Source organism: Tubulanus polymorphus, chromosome 11 (genome assembly GCF_964204645.1).
Source record: "Tubulanus polymorphus chromosome 11, tnTubPoly1.2, whole genome shotgun sequence".
NCBI lineage: Eukaryota > Metazoa > Nemertea > Palaeonemertea > Tubulaniformes > Tubulanidae > Tubulanus > Tubulanus polymorphus.
This window is the reverse complement of record NC_134035.1, coordinates 12,127,855-12,145,437: the sequence shown is the minus strand read 5'-3', so window position 1 is coordinate 12,145,437 and position 17,583 is coordinate 12,127,855. Positions and strand designations below refer to the sequence as shown.

Genomic DNA, 17,583 nt, shown 5'->3' with positions numbered 1-17,583 from the left:
TCGTTGTTCCCCAGGACCGAGTCTATTCGGTCAGTTGAAATAATGTAGTCATCTAGTATTCTTTGACATTATTTTCACCTAGTAAATCTATGCCCCTCCCCCTCCGTATCAGTAGGGAGCGTAGAGTCTAAATGAAAAGAAAGAGGTAGATATGCAGCTCACCCCCACCGGCCCCACCAGCAGCAACAGCAACAGCAGCAGCACCAGCACCAGCAGCAGCAGCAGCAGCAGCAGCGCGGTTCTCTCTTCCTCGCTGCTACATTCTATGTTTATCGACATTCAATTAAACACGCATCTCTTCTTCTAACGGGGTGTGATAAACAATCAGTGAACGTTCGGTTTTATCAGTTGTCTCTCTGAATATCGATGGTTTAGTTGTTTTTAGGTGTTTTATGGGACTCTAATAGCTGCTGCTGTAGTCTGTTTGTGCGACGAATGTTTGCAACAGTTTTCACGATGAAGGAAAATATGGCAAACAGCAATAAAACTAAACAGAAAGAACCTGACGCAAAAATCGTGTTGCTAGGAAATAATGGAGTCGGAAAATCAGGTAACAATTTGCTACGTTCGAATTTTTTTTTGATAACACTGCTGAAAATTCTCAAACAAAATAATCAAGAAGAAACTCAAAAGTAATTTCGACGAGAATTCTAAAAAGTTTTGAAAATCTTTAAAAGTCTGTGAAATTGAGGCGATCGTCCTAACCATTGGGCCACGCTAGCTGGGTGGTTATCAAACTCATAACTTCCATAACTGCTGTCACCTCGTGAATAGGCCAATAACCGTGACGTCATGAATAAGGTGCTTGTATTGATGTATTTTCTAAATGTCTTATCTGTGAAAATCCCCTTGAAAGGAACCATCAATTGCAGTGTTCAATATTCACCGAATTTGTGTCCTAATTCAAGCTCATTTCCCTTGTACAAAAATCAATATTTGGCGAATGGTGGATACTTCGTATTATATTTCATTGAATCTTCTTTTTTTTCTGCCTTAATGTGATTTCTATAATGTCTATGATCTCGGGAATGTTTCCATCACCATCTATACTATCACGAGCCCTTCCCAAAAATATTTTACCAGCGATCGAATTGCTAAACGGAATATTCTCCTTTGACGCAGGATCGTTCGGTATTTAGTGAGATGGTGTGATGAATTTATTCTCGGAAACAAGCGCCGACGATGAACCTTTAGATTAATTTTAGACAGTTATTTGATGGAGAACCAGCGCTGAGAATTGTTCCGTGTAATCAGTCGTATTTATCAACTCACTTACCGTGAATAACAATAATAGTAATGATAATAATAATACAACCAGTCGCAGTTCGAACCCCGGGATATGTGTTTGAAACATCCAGTTATGTTCGCGGTGGTGAAGTCAACCAAAATAACAAAATAATGATAAACATAATGTAAAAAAGTATATCATAATACAAAATGTAGATGTTACAAAGGAAGAAGTCTTTCTTCGTACTTGTGAAGTAGGTGATTTAGTATTTTTCAGCCTTAAGTAAATAGATTATCTTAAGCAGCCGATATACATTTTTATATCATGTATATCATTAATATGTTACTTGGGTTTCTCTGATGATGAAGTTCAGTCAAAACTCAAAAACTGTCAGAATAAACTATCTGAAACTGTTAAAGCATCAATCGTGGGTTTTGCTCATTAACTCTGAATACTGAAATTGATATCAGTCTCAGCAGTCACTTTTGCCAGCGTGTTGCTGGAATGAGATTCTCAATCTACTCGATCGTTTATAACAAATCTGTCAGAGATTTGAGTTATGTTTCGATGTAATGTACGCGTCATCACCAGGTGTAAATGTTCATTAAGTCTGGATCGCTGCTGATTTAACTTTCAATGAGAGATAAAGAAAAAAAACGTGTTTTTGTAAAAATCGCCGGCGATATGAAACTGAGCAGCTTTCACTTCCCCCATAGAGCGAGGCGCGCACGCATACACACACATAACTCTGAGTTACGGAGAGAGAAGTCGTATAAGAATATCGGCGGTGGCGGCGGCGGCTGCGTTCCCAGCACCCGTTATCAAAATACGACTTTCGTTTATGTTGTACTCGTATTCGACGTATCGAATGTCATAAACTGATTTACTGCAAAGTCGTAAAGAGAATCCTCATAACACTCATACAACACATGTATTATTAGTATTGATACCATACCCCCCCGACGCCCTCCCCCGTTTGCTGCCCCGACGCCCCCTCCCCCTGTTACACCCACGCCAACGCACAGTTCCAAGCCACATCTTTTTACCAATCAACGTTAGGGTTTATATTACAAGATACTTTTATGAATTCACTTCTTCAGAATTGCGAAATTGAAATACCCCTCAGAGTACATTCATGCTCTCATGTGATATCAGTTGCAAATTCAAGGCGGATTTGAGAGCCCCGTTCAAACATAAATCCAAGCTGTTCGCTATCTAGAAATCTTTATCAACAACTCGAGATGTTTTCATCGATTTCTCGCTCATCAATGTTTACCCTCATCAATCTCAATTAATCGTATATAATTAGTAACACTGTTAATTAACGCCTGGTCCTGATTGTGTTTACACGTATTTAACGTTTATTTACTCTTTTCAGCGATCACAGTACGTTATCTGACGAAACGATTCATCTGGGAATACGATCCGTCTCTAGGTTCGTAATCACTTTTAGAACAAATCAATATCAAATCAAAACCGTATAATCAAAAATACATCCTCATACATGTATGGAAATACATGTATTTTTGGTATGATATGATGTTAAAATACCACAGTACAAATTCTTAGTTCCCCGTACGTAATTTGTTAATGTGGGGTTTCAGATTGAATAGGTTTTTATACACGAAGGACAACTCCATCTAAATACACATAGATCAATTATTTGACTCACACATGTTTCATCTGATGAGGGAATATAATCACTTCACCTGATGAGGTGAAGTGACCTCAACCGATCCCTTTGACGTTCGTTCGTGTCAATAAACTGTTTATACTCTCTGAGAATTAAATAATAGTAAAAACGCAACTATCGAAATCTTCATTACTTTAATGGATTTTCGGTAACCTGATCTCTTTCTCTATCTAAAGACCTAAAGCTCAACTCCTCCCATCAGTTCGAAACCAAAACAAGTCGTAAAATCTTCGTTAGAGAGATGATCTTTATACACGATATATTTTCGATTTCCTTCGAGTGTGGATGATATTGATTATATGTTTTGAGCCACAAAATCTATCAATTAGTTCCATTGAATCGTTGAATTATGCACAGCTGTTGATTACTTCAAATCTGTCCATTTCTTCGTGTGTTTAATTATGCCTGGCACATTTCTGTGAGGGTCGGGGAGGGACTACTGATAAAGGATAGTAATATACAGACAAGCAGAGATAGATAGATAAAGCTGAAACTCCTGGGTGATTATTTAACATGAAACGGGTCTGTTTACGGTACAGATAACACGCTAATTAATCTGAAGCGCGAGATTATAGAGTTAATGTGGAGAGAATAGCATCAATCTTCATCTTCTATCATTCATCTTCGTGTTGGAAATATTTCCCAACGAAATGCGTCGATCATAAATACATCGTCCTTCACATCTATTTATATATATATTTCTTATTTTTCATGATGAAATTCCATTCGGTTGAATTTTTTATTTAAATGTGAGATTTTTTCTTCAATGTTTCATTTATGATTATCATTCAATAATGCCTATCCGACGAGAGCGAAATTCCCTCGGAGGTACAAGATCGTTCTACACAAACCGTTGAAAAAATCTTTTTTTTTCGTTTTTGTAGAATGTATTTACAGACATCAGGATGCGGTTGATAATGATAACGTCACATTGGAAATATTCGATACTGCAGGACAGGTACGTCATATTCTAAAACATGGCTCAATAAATATGTAGAAAATCCCACTCTAATACTACACGGAAAATGAGTCGGCTGCAGTTGCTCTGAAGTTAGTTATAGTTAACAGGTGGATAAATACCATTGTGACAATTGAAATTGCATTTTTACTTTTATATGGTGTTTGTCCACCAGTTTATCCACCAAACTTTTGAGCATCTGGTTTCAAAACGTCTCAACGTGTGTCGTTAAATAGCCATCAGTAGTATCTTATCACGATTATCAAAGCTTTAAGTCGCTCTGTAAAACCCCTGACCCCTCACACACCCGACAATTTATCTTTTCAATTTTTTCCAACCTTTTATTATTCTCGGGAAGAATTAAAATAACGAAGACCATTAAAATATACATTGATGATGAAGAAATAAAAAAGGTGACAGCTGCCAAATTTTTAGGCGTTATAATTGACGTCAAAATCACATGGGAACACCACATACATCGAGTTGAAATTAGATTTCGAAGAATACTTTTTATCCTTAGCAAACTAAAACATAAACTTCCTAATTACACCTTAAAAACAATATATCAATCATTAGCATTACCTCACATACTGTAATATCGTCTGGGCTATTTTATTATTATTATCATTATTATTATTATAATTTTTGACCGTTTAGGCATCACCATCATCTGATCAGTGGACCATATTTCAACGTTATTGAACATTCTAGTTTACGATCGCCCAGGCTTCACACTGCGCATATGATCAGAGGGCCGTCATCCTCTTTTTGTTTTTATTTCCAGGCGGATGAAGAAGCGAGAGAAGGTCAAGCGAAATGGGCAGACGGGTTTATGTTCATATACAGCATTACTGACCGACAGAGTTTCCTAGATATACCAAAACTGAAATCATCGATCGAAGAATATAAAAAAACTGAAAATATTTCCTGCATCGTCGTCGGAAATAAAAACGACCTCGAACACGAGCGCAAAGTTTCCGTGACGGAGGGCGAGAAAATGGCCGCCGAAATGGCGGCGGCTTTTTTCGAGACGTCGGCGTGCGACACGTATACGGAAGTTACCGAAGCGTTTAACGAACTTTACCGAGAGGTAAAACGACGATTCGCGTTGACCGGAAAACAACGACGCCGCAGTTCGGCTCAACAGGTGCGACAAGTGTTGAGTAAAGTATTATCATCGATTAAGAACGCCTGAGATCAGTGACGAACAAACACAACCATTCCGATCGACTATATTCAATAAAATGCACGAGTAGAAATTGAAACAAAAACGATCAAAGAAAAGTGGAAAAGTAGTTTTTTGGCTGTTCACGGTGACTTCCATCAGCGACCTCCTTATTCATTGTGACGTCATATTGTACGTTAAGCCTAGCGCACATCGACACTGCGATTGGAGACAACTAGTTGCTACCGAACGATTACCCCGCGCACATCGAAATCTAGTTACAACCGGTCAGTTGCAGCAACTGCATGGCGCGTGTCGATCGTCGAGATCCAGAGCGCGCACATCGACGGATATGACTGCGATTGAGTACAACCAGTTGCTCAAAAGTAGAACATGGGCAACTGGCTGGAAATGGAGATAGATCGACGCTTACCAATCGTAAGCTCGCACACATCGACACATTCAAGCAACTGATCGTACCAGCCAGTTCCTCTCATGCGCCGAAAACTGCCTTGCAACTAGTTGTCTCCAATCGCAGTGTCGATGTGCGCTAGGCTTTAGGCGTCTATCTAAACGAGGTAAAATGTCACAGTTGACGTAGGACAAACAGGCCAATATGACGTATCTAAACTATATGTGCCTGACGCCGTTGTGTTTCAGGGTATTAAGGTTTATTCATTGACATCACACAATACTGCTGATAGTGTGTGACATCACAGAACTATAACTGAATATAGTATATAAATCTGTGGCGATAGTGAATACGTCTCCTTGCGATCGAGTATGTCCTCGACACCGGTGGCGTGAAATAATGAACGTTAATGAACGAATTTACAATAACAATCAATTTATTTGATAACGTAAATGACTACAGAAAAAAACGCCCGAATTTGAACACTTGAATAATTCGGGTATTAATACAGTATGTATAAAAAGAAACATTCTAGAAGATGCACAAAGTTCCACAGTTATGATTTAATCTGAAGGCGATGTACCTACGCATACCAGTCCCTACCGAGGGATGATTGGTTCCCAGGGTATCGGCAAATATCATAAAACAAGTTGGAATATCTTTCATAGACAGTGTTACAATTTCCAACGACGTGAATCATCATCGTATCACTATAATTACATTGCAATGTTAGGAAATCCTTTCGAGGCCACTCTAAAGAAATCCTTGCACCATCCGCGTTGAAAACAAAAGCTGATGCGCAAAAGAAACGTGCGGTCCATTAAATTCAATGATCAAATATCAATAGTTTTCCTAGTTCAATATCATCAATATTCAGTGAATAAAATAAAACAAGTTTATTACAAAAATACGTTCTTGTAATGATTACTTCTATGTACAATGAAGAATTCCTCAGCGATCATTATTACATTTATATCTGTGTTCATCAATGCGTTAGATGCAGTTTTTGATTCATATTGTTTGCAGTCCTGTGCGATCCAGTTCCCAAGTTGTGGGTGAATATGTCTTTTGAGTTCATGAGTTCATTATCGACAGCCAAAAGTAGAAATTTTTTTGTACATTATTCTATCATTTGACAACTTATAGTCAAATATTTCGCTATTAATTTCACTATAGAAAACTGTTTCTCAAAGTGAGAAAACGTTCTCTAAACTTCGAACGACCCGAAAACCTCAATTACCTTTGAATAAAATTCAAATTTGAAAGTCTTTTCCTTCACTATGTGATCATACAATCAAATATAATTAAGTCTATTTGAAGTTCATGATTGACGGACTATGTACAAATATATATAATGTGTGTATCATTTCTACAATCGAAAGCTGAATAATATAGGATAGGGTTTTATTTACAACAGTTTCAAATCTAAGTCGAATACATATTCTTTTAAACCATCCATTATACACAGTTTCTACGTTACATTTGTACCTGTATTTGTTACCTGGCGCCCGTTCATATTTAGAGTCGATATCATCACGAATCTAATACGATCCCTAATTAGGTAATAGAATATGTAGCCTATCGCTTGTTTTTTGATTTTCTCAGAGGTGAACACGCGTCCCGGTCTAAACGACTGTATGACCTCAGAAAACAACTCACGTTATCAGTTCATTTATCATAAATTCTCGTTTCTCGGCTCCACGAACTTTTCAATTTCATTCGTAATTGTATCACTGATTCTCTTCCGCTCCGTTTCTTCGATCAGTTTCTAGTGTCGCCTTCCCTGCTATTCACCTTCACCTTGCTCAATTACACATTCTCTCCTTTGACTTAACGTGTGTCACTGCCTTATCCTTTTCCAGTAACAATTTAAAACAACACCGATGACCATTCGATAAAGCCACAGTCGCAACTACTCTTTCTATAGATTTCTGGTTTCCGCGTCCAACATTAGTTTCGACTCCTCGCTATCGCACGATTCGGGGGCTAGTAACGTATTACTGCAGGCGCCCTCTGCCGGTGGTTTCATCGGTTTTAACCGATCGCACAACACTTCCCCCGATAGTTTCATATCACTCAAATGATGCCCGTTTAATCCCACGTGATCGATCTTCTCGCCGTTCGACGAATGAACCGAAGAGCGACCCCTAGCGGGTACGTATGACGTCATCGTCTGTCCGAATCTCAGGCTGCTACTGCGCGACGAGTTGGCAGCGCCCCCTGTACGCTGAAGCCAGTAACGTTCCCACTTTTTCCTAATTTCACCTCGGACTTCTCCGTTAAGGAAACAGAATAGGAGCGATATGAAAAATCCCTGAAAGTGAAAAAACCAAAATACATTCGTGTGATTTTATTCAGAAAACAGGCGGCCACTGTCTGTATCAACGCATGACGTCACTATCTATAGCAATGTGATACCCTCAGGATTTCCCTGCATGAAAGTACCACATAGATACACATTATAGTCGTCAATAAACACTATAATCCGTGTACACTGTAGATAAATGAAGAAATCCCACCATTCGAATTAGATTATACTGATAGAATTTATTATTTTGAAACCACAACATTTCGGCTGTTGACTAACAGCCATCATCAGCCATCACCACCTGATGATGGCTGTTAGTCAACAGCTGAAACGTTGTGGTTTCAAAATGATAAATTCTTATCAGTATAGTTTAATTCGAAGTGTGGGATTTCTTCATTTATAGATGCACATTATTACTAATATGGCGGTATGAAATGGCACTAGAACTGAACAAGTACCAAAATACATTATTAGATATAACAGTGAAAGTCGTCATCGTCTGGAGTCATCGCATTACTTGCAGGTCATTTCGATTTTCATGTCACAATTTGTATTTTCAATTCAATTAATTGATAAATGTTAATCGTGATTTGGTCATTGGATCGTCTCGGATCAATACAGATCGCTTTTGTTATTTACCTGGAATGAATTGAAGAACATTTCGTAGTAAAGTTTTACAAGCTCCGCCATGTCATTCATCCCCTCCTCTGGCAGCCATATGAATAAGATATAATGAACTCCGAACAGCGGTATGAGAACCAGGGTCGATTTTGCCAGCTTTCTATAATAGAGAATATTGAACGATTTGATATTTTGCACGATTTTTTACGAATGAAGAAAGACTGTGAAATATCGACATCGGAATGGTATTTTAAGCGGCTTATACGTAGCGGTTGGTGTCTATTGAGGGAACATATAGTATGGGTTTATGTTGATTTCTATTTGGGTTGATTTGTAGGGTTATATCAATGGGTGGGTGTTGGTGGTCGGAATGCATGGAGTGACACACATTTTCGATTAGGTTCAAAAACATTTTTTCTCAAAAAAATCTATTCATGCTGTTAATGAATTATCGAATTATTGAAAAAGAAATTTGAAAAAAAAAATCAAATAAATGAACAATTATCACGGTTCTAGTTTTAATCGGTAATAGTTATCAAAGTGTCTAAATGTCTATGGGTCTAAAATGTAGGGGTTTTACCGGGATGTACAACAGTGTAGGTTCATGTTAACGAAAACGTAACCAGTTTGATTCGTTGTAGAGGTTTAGGTCGGTCAGACGCTGAGAGGCAGGTGACGAGAATTGTTCAAATATTCATGTTCGAATTTCTGTGAAGTAATGAAACCTCATGAATTCATATGACGTAATTGAAAGTCACCGCTTACGATTAATCCACTATAGCAGTGGTATAAACTGTAATCAGAATAGCATCGTTAGAAAAACCATCAGCAACCGAATTGAGAAAATAAACACTGATAAAAATGTGCTAAAACCATAGAGAAAAAACGATATAAAATGAATTCACTTTCACCACGTTATAAATATTATCATTCACACAGCAGCTCAACTTTACATAGCATTCACGAGTAGTACTGACTCCGAATATGTTTCAACGCAAAGTAACTAGGTTTTTACAGTGACTGAGGGGCGGGGCCAGAGGGGGTTGGATTTTTCCGAGTGCCCTTTTTTTCTTACCACAATATGTCAATACATTTTTATAAATACGTAATAAAGTTTCAACGTTGCCACAACTTAGATACGATAATGGGATCAAATGCCCTGAAAAATCGCTAAAATTAGTCTAGATTTTTACAATTTTCTCAGAGAGGGACCCCTAGACCGGGGACCCCTTACGGTCGTCACACCTTCCGTGCTCGCATAGTGATCCCCGTCTTTGGAGATATCACAGATCTCACCGTAGATTTAAATCAGTATTACAATATACTCTAAATGATACCCAATTCCCTTCAAAAGTTCCAGCTACTCTGACTGTAGATGTGTTCTGTTGAAAGGGCGATAGTCGCGATCTCAGATCAGCAGATTTAGAGTTCAAATCAATGAATTCTCTTTCCCATTCTTTTTTCTAGACTTTAACTTAAAGGTTTCATCGAAAATACGCTATTCCGAGGCTATCTGAAGTTTATCACATAATTCGGTGGCACAATGGGGGGGGGGGAATTCTACATCGGAGTCGGTACCGTTTTCTGTTAATTTCAAGACTTGTGTATTCCTCAATTCAACCTCTCTTAAATTACCCTTATAAAGAATATATATTCAATTCATTATTGAAAGCATATTTGGAGGTAATTTAGAGTTTAGACCAGGGTGAACGTAGTAGGTTACGCTTCATTTTGAGAAATACGGTAGTCCCTATATATAAATATAAATGATCGAAACCACACGACGATGCATAAGCATGTATTGCGCTACTTATCCAGAAATCCTGATCATATCATTGTTAGAAGTGCAAAAAGATAAGAAAGCACAAAATCAACTAAAAAAGACGTGTTTTCAACATGATAATAATGATCACGGCGTAAATGTTAATTGCTACGAAAATACATTACACTTCACAATCAGGTCCGGTCTTAAAGACTATATATAGGCACTATATACACAATGTTTCGCTATTTCCACATGCATTATAGCTGGCAACCAGACTGACACTGAAGCTCTCTGGCGTGAGAATCAATTTGATTTTTTGCGATTCGAAATCTTCAGTCTATGAAACCGGTCCCTGTATAGTCAACATTTAAATGTTCTAAAACGATAAATACGTAGAATTTTGAATTTTAAGGATTTGACAATTTGAAAAAACTCTGATACAATAAGTGTAAAACAAAGTATGTTTTGTTCGCGACCTTTTCGGCCCACTGCAGCCTCGAAGACATATCAGATGAAAGAGCATTAACTGTTCTATACCAGATACTGGCTTTGCGCTGATTCAATGGAGTCTATGATTTATTCTCACCGAGGGAGATATTTTACCGTGAATAGATTGTTTCACGAATTTGCCATTTTGTTACGACCTTCATCGCGGAATTAGCCGAAGACCCAGTTTCTCAGCCATGAGTTGAATATTCTCATGATTTGCACGATCTTCAATTTCAGACCCGGGTTTCGGGAATAACTCGGACAGTTTAATAATACATACTTACTTGTACCTGTATTTTCTGGCCTCTTGCGCGTTTGACGCCACTAATTTCGTAAACAAAACCCAAATGATGCTGATGAAAAATCCGAAATTTGTCTAGAAAGAAATAAAGCCACGAGTTTGTTTTGTGAAAAAAAACATTAGCGTTTGTTATCTTTTTCTATAAACTCCGATTTCATTTATTCTACAGATATAAACAGAATACTGCTAATCGTTTTTTAGATAGACTCCGCTTACCACGGAGCCGATTGGCTCGGATTATCGTATTCCTGCATGAAAACTCTACAATCTGTTTTAATACATATGATAGGGACCCATCGTTGCTCCGACTGACCCAGAATTCGCATACCTCGGACGATATCACTCGGTGTCTTGTGATCCCGAGGTAAGCGGAGTCTAACTGCAGGGGCGGATCCAGGGGTATGTTGTGACCATGTCGACCAATAAAAAGGGCATATATTCTTAATTTAGGATGGAAAGGCATATCAGCAAAATTTTTGAAATTTTACAATCATTTTAGAGCTTTTCTGAGCATCTCTGAGAGGCATTTAGTCGAAGAAGAAGAAGTTATATATTTAGGAAAAATATCTAATGTGTATCTCAGGTGGTTACAACGGCAAATTTTGATACAGAGAAAAAATAAAAGGCACTTTGAAATTCCGACCGTGTCGGGCGACACGGTCGACACGGTCTGAATCCGCCCCTGAACTGTATGGTTATTTTCTCGCTATTTATTTCATCAGGTGTTTTTATCATACTCACCACGATTAGGAGGATAATCGGTAATTTCAGAATCCAGAAATACTCTTTCACCGTGTTGATATTCCAGCAACTAAAACATTGCAAAATAGATATAATTTTAGAAATTAGGATCGTCAATTATTCGTTCTATTAGTTTCGAAATGCATTTCGAGTTTGTTCGTTTTAGTTAACAGTTACACTCACTATGTGTCGTCTAATGTGGCTCTTACGATCGTCCAGGGTAGAATCGAGATAAACGGACTTCCTGTGAATATATGTCAACATCAAAACCGAAACTGAATCATTATTTAATTGTCGAACTTTCAATGGTGAATTCCGTAGTTATTTGTTTGTTATATCTATTTCAACTTGACTTAAGAACATATCAGGTGGCCGGGCTCAGTCGGTTTTGGTGGTACATACCTGATAAAAATCTTATTAGGACCAGAAGGCACTGGCAGTTGACCTAAAACGCTGTTTTTTAATCATCGCAGTATTGAGGATATCAAAAAAGGGTATCTTCATTGATATACCACTAAGACTGACCGAGCTAGGCCACCCGATGTGCTCTCGATTCAAGTTGAAATAGACATTAGAATATAAGGTTTTTTAATCAGGGGAAGCCGTACTTACCCCAGCCGCCCAAAATGAACCATTTCACGCTACTGTTTTCGGTGAACACTGCCACGTGTATCAGCATATACAAATACAATCCTTCCACGAATACCCAGGCGTAGTTAGCGTTCAATGTGTAATGAAAACAAGTGAAGAATAGCTTGCATTCCCAGTGCCGTAATGAAAAATTACAAAATAGATATAAAGAATCGATTCATATTGGAATCATAATGCATAATCTACAATCAGGTCTAGTCGTCAAATAATTTCATGGTAACCAAAATCATATAGACTATTAGAATTCCTTTTCTTGTGTCTATGCCAAAGTCATTTGTAACCATACAAGAATATAGATGAGTCCGAACATTTCTCCTTGATCTGGTAGTTTATTTCAACGTTCCGAGTATGAGATTCTAATAGTCATCTTCGGTAATACTGATGTAGTATTTCTGAAGATGAATAAACAGGACATAGTCGAAACGTCGAAATAAGCTACAAGCCCAATACAAGGAAACATTTTCAGTCTCGTCTTCATTTGTGTATAGTGTGTGTGTGTTGACCATTATTGTTATTAACGAATCGATGAAGAGAGAATTGATTCAACGATGTAACCGTTGTTTAATATTTACCGATGAATTTTCGAGAAACTCGAGTCGACCGTCTTCGACGCGCCGAACGTCGGATGGAAAACCGAGTTTATCGACGAGTAACGTGTCCTTCATCAGAGACATTGCTGCCCTCAGTATGAACGATACAAACATGTTGATATGGATCGTGTTACGAGCGCAATGCAACCTTCTGTAAAAACAACATTATTCAAAACACATTACATAACTATAGCAACAGATACAGTGTCATATCCACGAAAGCAAGATTGAAAACAGTGACGATTTATCAAAAACTCCCAATTTAAACTAAAAAACATCATCAATGAATTGTGGTCATTCTTCGTCATTCGTTGATGATGCTGTTGAGTTGAAAACCGAAAATTCGGAGTTTTTGAGGATTTTCAATGTTTTAGAAAATTTTTCAAAACACAATGTTATATTTCATTTTTGTTTCATTGTGGGTCTCAACAGATGAATCAAATTGTGGGTTTCTGTAACAGGCGAATCAAAAACTGTCCCTTGATTCGGGCAGGACAATCAACAAACCGTCCGAATGACAATTAATCATCAATTTTACGTCCTAAGTTAATTCTAGTCGCCTTTGGAGTTTAATCATGGATACTAACACGGTTTAATCAAGTGGTGTTCTTCGAGTTGCACCGTAATTCTTTGGACTTTCGTTAAGTTTATTCGTTATTTAGTAACTCGTAGTGCATTTTGCACGTCAGGCTCTGTGTGTTTCTGTATGACGGTTGCCGACTTTTCGATGTATAAGGAATATACCTTACACTATGATATGATATATGCCTTGCATATGATACATTAATCCTCGAATATCTGCGGCAATGAAATATTAGTCTATCGCGACCGGCTTCATTTGTAGGTAATTATATCAACTGACGGCATCGTCTTTCTCTTCTAATCGAGTCATCCTTCACATTTTATTTATACATATCTATATATCACTATTCATGGTCTAAGGCGGAAAGTAGACAGCGAGAGGGAAATGGATATAGAAATATCTCTCAATAAGACCGTGGTGGCCTCGAGATCCACAGGGTAAGTTAATAAATGTCGCCTTTTGGTCGAAACGGGAGATATCTTCGTCATGTACAGGAGATGATAGAATTTTACTTCGCATCGACTCAAAGCCGGCAACATCGACATTAAGACATGGGCAAAACTGCTAAGGACAAAATGCTGACGTTCTCGCTCAAATTGCGCGGTTAAATCTACTTGAAATTATTTGAAAAACGTTTCTATTTCCTTGATTCTCGACTCGCTATCCGGTTAACTCGGTAAACTTTTTTTTACAGCCACTTTCGATTTCTCTGATTCTCAACTCGGCGAAGCAAGGCGTAGTCATACCTTACGGTGTAGAGTGCGGACTGTTGACATTAGATCTCCTCGGAGCGGCCGGGAGATTTCGAAGCGCGCACTGAGACAGACTCTTCCCTCGGTTCTACCGGAAACTAATCAATGCGAGTTCGCGTCTATTTGTGGAGGGTATTAGACCTGTTGGTTTAATCAGCGACGAGTATACCACCGGCAGGAAAAAATAAACTACCGATCCATCTATTTGTAAATAAGCTCTTTAGACCAATTTTCCCTGGAGTCATCAATCGCGTTTTTTTATGAATATGTCGTTGAGTTTATTTTTGGGGCGTTGTCTGATTACTGATTAGAGCCGGTGTTGAATCACGATGTCAGTACATTATAAATGGTAGCGGTTGTTTGTCACACTCGCTGAGTATAAACAACACGAGCCCGATAAAAACCCCTCTAGAGACACATTTAGAAAATGAGGAATCAGTTTACTAATTATAGAGCTTTTTGTATCGTATGTGAAATTAGCCATTTTCCTGAATAACTGCCATCGAATAAAAATATAACAAACTTAATTCGTCGTTTAATAAATGAGCACTCCGCGTTCGACTGTGGCAGTCGAGGATTCCGTTTGAGGCAAGCGAGGATCCACCAGGTGCGCTAGTGTGCATTCAAGCAACGATGGCGGATTTCTAATCGAGACTCCTAGGTTTGAGGCAAGCGAGGATCCACCAGGTGCGCTAGTGTGCATTCAAGCAACGATACCGGATTTCTAATCGAATTTCCCCTATCAGCCCGACTTGTTAGCAGTTCGCCGGTGTCCCCTAAAGGCCAGTCGGTCTGACAGGACGCCAGACGTTAGCAATGCCTCGCTAGCTTGCCGCCAGTCAGTCAATACACGCCTCGAGCGAACGAGTTAAATTTACCCAATTAAATCAATTTACTCGAAACGTCTGGTTCAATTTCTGAAATCGATTCTCGGAGACAAGAATAAGCAGTCGTTACCTGAATACAGTCATTATGAAGACAGCTGTGATCAGTGAAACTAGCGAAACCGTGTAACCAACACTGTACATAATCGTCAGATATTTCATGTGTTCCTGTAAAAAAAAACAACGATATTTCACAACATATTGAAAGATTAAAGAATTTTTTCTAGCACGCGCGGGTCCAAATTCAGGAAAATCTGTTCTGAGGTCAATGAATATGAAATTATAGTTGTAGATAGTTGAGACTATTTTCAGTCTGGATATATGATAGTTGTTTCACCCACGATACAAATTCAACGAACAGTTGTTGTTACTTTTTTTCTGACGTTTCGTGAGGATTACTTCCACCCATACCATCTTCAGAGATTTATTTTAATATGAGATATAGTTACAATCACAAAGGTTTGTTGTAACTATTAATGTAACGATATCTCATGTTCAGATAAATCTCTGAAGATGGGTGGAAGTAATCCTCCTGAAACGTCAAAACAAAAGTAATAACAAAAATTGAATTTATGCTGTGGGTGAAACAACTATGAAACTCTAGGTTTATCTTCGGCACCAGAGTGAATCTTTTAAAATCGTGGGGATCTTTAGAACCTTTTTTCTTCAGTAAATCTAATCCTTTGCCCAAATTATCGCCAATTGAGTCAACTCGGAACAAATAAATTGACATTGTGGAGTTTTTATCGACTCATCAAGTTGAAAGTGTTCCCGAAAATAGGCACTTAGATAGTTAGTCACCGGTGGTCCCTGGTTCATACAAAGTTGTCGCGTTTTCAGAGAACTACTGTCGCTAGTAGTTAGCGATAAGGTCTTAAGAAAATAACAAGGGACGGCGCCTTTGACAGCCACCAAAACGGTACCCATTATCTGACCACGAACGCGCTAAAACGCGTAGCCATCGCCTCGGGACTCGGAAATGGATCGAACTAATAGCCACGCACATTTAGTCTGGCAAATCCTAACAGAGAAAAATATACATAAACGCCAAAATCAGTTATTTCTTTCTCCCCGTAAAGCGTGTATTAATCCCCTTACGCTATATATAACCAGGAAGGGTTTCTCGGCTTACATCGAATATCTAATTTCACGGTGTTGATTTGTAGATATAGATACATGTCTTTTATCTGTCCCGCAGTAAGTTGCTTAGATATATGATATGCATATCCAAGCTGATTCCCGCGATAAATAACCACAGCGCTTATCGTTTATCAGTGATAACCGTATCTGCGTTAACCATCATCACTGCAGTTGACTTTTAGTAAGAAAGATCACCCTGAACTGTCTCATCCGACCCCCCCCCCCCCCGATTAAGGTGAAACGGATTCGAACCGCGGGCGTTCTGGTAACCGTTGAACAGGGTTAATGTCAAACTCTGCGCTAGAATAGATCTAGGCCTAAAAGCAACAGATCTGAATAAATTTACCTATAAACGGACGAGGATTGGTTATGGACCATTAGTCAGACATTGATCTAGCAGCAGAAGAATGATTAATAATACTAATAATGATAACTATTATCGTGTTTTATAGTTTTGATTATTATTCGTGGCAGGTGCTCGCAGGTGCTCGAAAGTGTCTGCGGTAGAGATTTATATGTTTGCAGACGTCATATCGACACGAGACAATAGTCAACAAACCGGACAAGATTCCGAGGCTCGACGGAGCTTAGGGGTGACGCGTCAGGGAGCGGAGGTCTTAATGGAATGAACGTGTGACCGTCAGTCAAACGAGACTGTCGGTAAACACTGAATAAACTAGAGACTTTAATTATCATGAATATCTCCGTGGTTTCTTAAAGTTTATCCCCACAGCGCCAAGTGACGTGTTCCATATCAGAATCAATTAAAAAAGCTGTAAACTTATCAATGATTGAATTACCATGCGCGATTCGATTTCTTTAAAGAATTACTTAAGATCCCAATCCCTAAAATTGGGTCTCGAACTACTGGTAATTTTACGCGAGAGAGACGACTCAGAACATTGGGATAAAATTCGAAAATCAATTGCAAATTCAAGAATTGTCAATAAAAACAAACTTGAAACTATAATGTTTTGATTCGATAAAGTTCAAGAAATTTAAGTCGAACGAGACAATGCGGAAAGATCAGAGATTTATACCGTGATTAAAGATGAAACTCCGGTTTGATTTGTATTTATGTCGAAAGATTCCATGCATTCTGTATAATTAGTCCATGGTCTCGTAGAATTCGGGTGCACGAACCACGATCCATCTTCCAAACATTGTTTTGTGGCGATTCCTTCAAAATAAATGACAAAAATAAATAGATGAATAATTAGCTAAGACTGATTTTTTTTTCTATTTGTTTTTTTTTGTTTTTTTTTTGTTTTTCGTCGACAGAAAAAAAATCTACCTGCTTTC

At 38.3% G+C, this 17,583-nt stretch overlaps 2 protein-coding genes across 2 annotated transcripts; one reads left to right on the top strand and one right to left on the bottom strand.

The window, feature by feature from the left end:
* The first annotated feature begins 456 nt into the window (after window positions 1-456).
* Window positions 457-5,074, top strand: LOC141913357 (ras-related and estrogen-regulated growth inhibitor-like). The gene is made up of 4 exons (XM_074804862.1): window positions 457-550; window positions 2,607-2,663; window positions 3,806-3,879; window positions 4,664-5,074. Exons 1-4 carry the CDS (start codon window positions 457-459, stop codon window positions 5,072-5,074), a joined length of 636 nt encoding a protein of 211 aa, XP_074660963.1.
* Window positions 5,075-5,933: 859 nt separating this feature from the next.
* Window positions 5,934-17,445, bottom strand: LOC141912661 (secretin receptor-like). The gene is made up of 9 exons (XM_074803985.1): window positions 17,322-17,445; window positions 15,215-15,309; window positions 12,906-13,073; window positions 12,294-12,451; window positions 11,865-11,925; window positions 11,682-11,751; window positions 10,924-11,015; window positions 8,404-8,545; window positions 5,934-7,770 (listed from the first exon to the last, which is right to left on the bottom strand). Exons 1-9 carry the CDS (start codon window positions 17,373-17,375, stop codon window positions 7,378-7,380), a joined length of 1,233 nt encoding a protein of 410 aa, XP_074660086.1. The 5' UTR covers window positions 17,376-17,445; the 3' UTR covers window positions 5,934-7,377.
* Between the last annotated feature and the right edge of the window lie 138 nt (window positions 17,446-17,583).